Source organism: Electrophorus electricus, chromosome 13, assembly GCF_013358815.1.
Source record: "Electrophorus electricus isolate fEleEle1 chromosome 13, fEleEle1.pri, whole genome shotgun sequence".
NCBI lineage: Eukaryota > Metazoa > Chordata > Actinopteri > Gymnotiformes > Gymnotidae > Electrophorus > Electrophorus electricus.
Window position 1 is genome coordinate 16062698 of NC_049547.1, and position 5318 is coordinate 16068015.

The following is a 5318-nucleotide window of genomic DNA, read 5'->3' on the forward strand; positions in this document are numbered from 1 at the left end:
ACAAGGGCCTGTCCCTGGGAAAGATGGTGGAGACTGTGGGGCTGAACTCCATCCAGCAGTACAATAACTTGATAGTTGACAATCGAAAACGGCTTCCTTTCTCCAAGAGGGGCTCTGACGGACAGAGAGACACGGCTGACGAGGACTCGGTGGTAGGGGACATGGAGCAGGTGGAGCGGACCACCGTCAACGGCAGGAACTGTGGCTCCGGCGACTCGTTCTCAGGCCTGTTCCCACGCAAGCCCACCCCCATCACCAGCCCCAGCCTGTCCAACTCCTCCAACAAGAGGATCAAAATAGAGAAGGACTTGGACATGCCCCCGGCCCCCTTGATCCCCTCCGAAAATGTCTACTCCCAGTGGCTGGTGGGCTACGCCGCGTCCCGCCACTTCATCAAAGACCCCTTCCTCGGCTTCACCGACTCCAGACAATCCCCCTTTGCCACCTCCTCCGAGCACTCCTCAGAGAACGGCAGCCTGCGCTTCTCCACGCCGCCGGGCGACCTGCTGGACGGGGGTCTCTCGGGCCGCAGCGGTACGGCGAGCGGCGGCAGCACGCCGCACCTGGCCGGCGGCCCTGGCCCGGGCCGGCCCAGCTCCAAGGAGAGCCGGCGGAGCGACACCTGCGAGTTCTGCGGCAAGGTGTTCAAGAACTGCAGCAACCTGACGGTGCACCGGCGCAGCCACACGGGCGAGCGGCCCTACAAGTGTGAGCTGTGCAACTACGCGTGCGCGCAGAGCAGCAAGCTCACCCGCCACATGAAGACACACGGGCAGATGGGTAAGGAAGTGTACCGCTGTGACATCTGCCAAATGCCCTTCAGCGTATACAGCACGCTAGAGAAACACATGAAAAAATGGCACGGCGAGCACCTGATGACGAACGAGGTCAAAATCGAACAAGCTGAGAGAAGCTAAGACAGATTTTCCTGTTTTGCCTCACAATTCCTTGAATATAAAAAAGGGGGTAGCTGCAGTCTCTGTTTTTCCTTTTCAAATAATAATAATAATTTTGAGTTAGATTTTGTGTTTTTGCCTAAGAAACTGCCATCTGAGGAAAAAAAAACAATGACAGCAGCAAAGGGAAGTTGTAATCGGAGCGGGTCTAAACTGCCTAATTTTGCGTTTTATTTCAGTCTGTCAGTCTATCAGTGGATGAATTAGATAATGTTTAAATGGAGCCTTTAACTGTGCAATAATTTCTGTATTTATTGGATTCCGTAATGTTTGGCATGTGCAGGTGCATTTTATTACTTTTTTCCTTTTATTTTTCTTTTAATTTCAAATGCTGGGATTTTATTTTTTATGCTTTTTAAAACCCAGAGAAAAACCTGAGATTTTCCTTTTGTCTTCAGAACAGAGTACATGTGAGAAATCTTTAGGCTGCTGCTTATGAAATTCTCCATTTAAGCTACATGTAATTTCTTGAAGAGAAGCCGAATTCAATTTTCAATTCTGAAAAGCAGAACTGAGAAAGCTATTTTTTACTTTTCTTTGTTTGTTAGTCATAATAAGATGTAAGCGGACAACAATCCTTAGACCTTGTAGCGTGAACTGATTTCGAATATGTCAATCCATTCGGGTATGTAGCAATGAACGTCAGACGTGACAGTAAAGCCTAGAGGATTGTGGGGCTTGAGAATCCTGCTTCCTGCTCCCAGAAATCAGTGAGGGAAGATGATGGCAAAGAAACAGATGATCACAAAGGCAGCTGCTTTTAGGTAGCTAGTACCGAACCAGATAAAGCCAGTCAAGCAACCTTTCGTGTGTGGGTCGTGCTTGTAATGAGTCCTTCAGGCCTCTGATCCTGAAAATCGCCCCCTGCCCCTGCCTCCTGCCCCTGTGGCACCCCCCGCGCGCTCGCTCATGCGATGCCCGGACAAACCCCACCGTAACACACTCTCCCCCTCTCCGTTCCTCTTTGCCGATTCCGTTTGGAGGGATCGATGGCGGGAGCGCGGTGTTCCGCCTGCTCGTCTCAGCTTCCGGCCCGTCTCAGGGCGAGTAGCAGGGGCTTCTCCTGGCCACTGTCTCACGCGACCTTGGCCAGTGGCTCTGACCGTCTGGACCAGCCAGGACTTGACCAGGGTTTAACTCCGCCTGTCGTATACCTGTGTGTCAGGGCTACGCTGCTGTTAACCTCTAAGGGAGCAGAAAGAAACCCCTCGCGTAGACGCATGCACACACACTGCCATACAGTCCTATGTGAGCCGTCAGAGGGAAGCATATGGAGGAGTTCTGTTCTTGATTCACTTACCTGCGCTTTTCAAACATTCCGCCTGCCTTCTGTCCTTCTAGTTACATTCAATGTTAAAAGCTTAGTGGAAGGAATACGGTTCTGTAGTGAGTGTCACCAATTTAACCAGATCAGAACAAGGGGAAAACAAATTCACTTATACATCCTGTAATCTCCGGATTCTGTTAAAGTAGTTCTCAGATCACTTGAAAGGACCCTATGCATTTTTTTTGTATATAACAATTTCGAATCATTTTGAGAAATGCATTTATAATGTCTTGTAAAGCCAGAATATATTCAATTGTTTGCCATTGTCAATATGTGTGTGACATTGACTTATCTGGTTAACTTGGCCATGCACGCCAGCCATTAGCAGGTATACAGTCTAGTCTGTTGCACAGTAAGAGTGTCTGTCCTAATCTGTTGAGCTAAAACAGTAAGACTTTGTTTTTTCTTTCTTTCTTCTCATTCAGGACTTCCTGTGATGTGTAGTTGAACGCATTCTAAGAAGTAGCAACACGCAAAAAAGAATGCCACGCTGAATCTTTGAACTCTTTTCTGCCCCCAGTTTTTTTTTCCTTTGATCTTTTTCCCCTACTTTTTAAAAAAAAAAAAAAACATTTTTAAATGTCTTCGACAATTACCCCCTTCGTCCTCGGTCACAACCTTGATTGAGTTGTACTTTATGCGCTCTCGTACCACGCCAGGGCCGAGCCTTCACAGTTAATAGAATTGAGGGAATATCATGGTCGGAAAAAAAGAGAAGAAGAAGAAGACAAAAACAAACAAAAAACAAAAAACCAAACAAACAGCCTCATCTATGCGCAGTTCAGCTGCACTTTATGATTTGATTTCTGCAGTCCTGAACAATGGAGAACTCGGCTTCTGAGCAAGAAATTACGCTGAAAGCATTTAGTGGGTAAAGAGAGCATCTGAGACAGGAGTGCCCAGCGTTGCTAGGCTTGGCTTTCACAACGTTGGCACTATAAAAAGTGAAATTAATTTATTTGGACAGTTTTTGTACTGCCACTGAATTTGACATGAGTGTGCCTTGAATACCGATCTTCCCATTTATGGTCTTGCAAGACAAATGCAACATTTTTGTGAAGCAAAGAATTGAATGAAAAGGAAATTGTGTCCATGTAGTTTTAATCTGCTTCTAAAGTAAAAAAAAAAATTAATCAGAAATATAAATTGTTTAAAATTAAGTAATTCTAAGGTTAATAAAGGTAAAGAATAGCCAGCACAATACTGATGTGTCTATGTGTGTATATATATGTATGCATATGTACATATAATGGCACAAACACACACACGTTATAGACGTATATATGTATGATTCTTCACTTCAGGATAAGACTGCATCCCTTGGTAAAATTGTAGATTCTTTTCCAGAAGATTCTTTTGCTACAGATAGACAAGGAAGAGACTGGACGAAAATCAGGAACTACAGAAACTAAAAAAAAAAAGACTTTAGTGCACTCTGTCTTAAAATGCGTTTACAGTATTGAAACAAGTACAAGGGTAAAATGATATTTCTGTGTATGTGTGTTTTAAACAAACAAGTTTTTTTTTTGTTTTTTTTCCAAGGTTGCTTATAAAGTTTCTCTGAATGCCATAGTGGCTCTGTGTATATTGGTTTTTTGGTGATGGGGTTTTAGTATATATATAAATATATAAATATAAATATATATATTACATTTTTTTTCTTGTTTACTGTAAAAGTATACCAGTATTTGTAATATTGGAGAATGCCAGGGCATTTTACACAAAAAAAAGGAAAAAAAAACTTTTTTAATTATCATTTTTTTATTTTGCAGTCCAATTTAAATTGTGGGTCTCAAATGTTTTTTTTTTGTCACTGTAACTGTAAACGTTTTGAGTTTTAGTAGCTTTTTCTGCCTTGGGTGTACGAGCATAATAAAGAGTACTGCAGACAGAGTGTATAAGGCCATAGGGTCAGCCACGTGACGGATAGATGGTTTTCCCACAAAGTCTAGCAAACATTACTACTTTGCAGGTTAAAAAAAAATAATTACGCATTCTTATCATCTGTATCTCTTTTTTATTTCATCTGGAATGGATTCTCTTGATGGCTGGATTGAAATACATCTGTAGACATTTTTTTGTACTGGAGCTTGTATTTTGGAACTTGTGTGCGTGTCTCTCATGAGAGAGGGGACGCGAGTATCGGTGTGTCCTTTTATGACCTACAGAAAGGGTGGCGGAGTCATGAACAAGACCCAGCCCTGAGCTGCCATGATAGATCCGTGTTCATTTGGCAGGATAAACATGTGCAAGAATGGCAAGAATTTGTATTGTCGAAATGAAACTTGTATAGAAGGGATTGAAAGGTTGTTTGACGGCCTTTTACTGTAGCTGCATATATGAAAGTAAATGTTTTGTTCACTATTATATTGGTTGTAAATAATTTTTTAATGCTTCCCCAGACTTTGTTTCCTTTTCGTTTTATTTGTGCGTGTTCTTACTGGCACTGGCAGCAATCTCTTAACTGCCCCCCCCCCCCCCCCCCAAAAGCTCTGTCGATTCTGAGTGTAATCCCCCCACCCCCTCCCCCCAGCCCCAACGGTTCTTTGTGAGGTCTGCAGTAGTGCAGATCTCTTAGCATGAGAAGAATAGAGCACAAATACAAACTCTTTTACCTGTCTAACTCATTACTGCTCATTTGTGTCATCATTTTGTTTCCAACAAGTAAAATACCTCTAACCTCACTCAGTGTGCACTTGTGAGTGTCTAGACAGATCACATCATTATACTACTGCAATGATCTATCTATCTATCTATCTATCTATCTATCTATCTATCTATCTATCTATCTATCTATCTATCTATCTATCTATCTATCTATCTATCTATCTATCTATCTATCTATCTATCTATCTATCTATCTATCTATCTATGTGGAACACCCACTCTTCCTCACTGTTTATCAATAGGAACTTGTTGACATAAGGAAGAACTTCTTCGGTGTACATGAGGTTCTCTCCCATGTGTCTTTCAGGATCAAAGCCTTCCCCTCCAACCAGAGGCTGCACTTTGAGTCACTCAGTGCCACTCCGACT

General features: G+C 43.0%; 1 protein-coding gene across 2 annotated transcripts in view; it reads left to right on the forward strand.

The window, feature by feature from the left end:
• Positions 1-4650, forward strand: part of bcl11ba (BAF chromatin remodeling complex subunit BCL11B a) — a 48285-nt gene extending 43635 nt beyond the window's left edge. The window contains exons 3-4 of one of the 2 annotated variants that reach the window (XM_027013956.2): positions 1-780; positions 2709-4650. The exon at positions 1-780 is cut by the window's left edge and continues 1080 nt beyond it. In XM_027013956.2, the coding sequence (XP_026869757.2) occupies positions 1-780; positions 2709-2731 (803 nt within the window). In that variant the 3' untranslated portion in view covers positions 2732-4650. The other variant, XM_035533121.1, reaches the window with a different exon arrangement.
• The last annotated feature ends 668 nt before the right edge of the window (positions 4651-5318 follow it).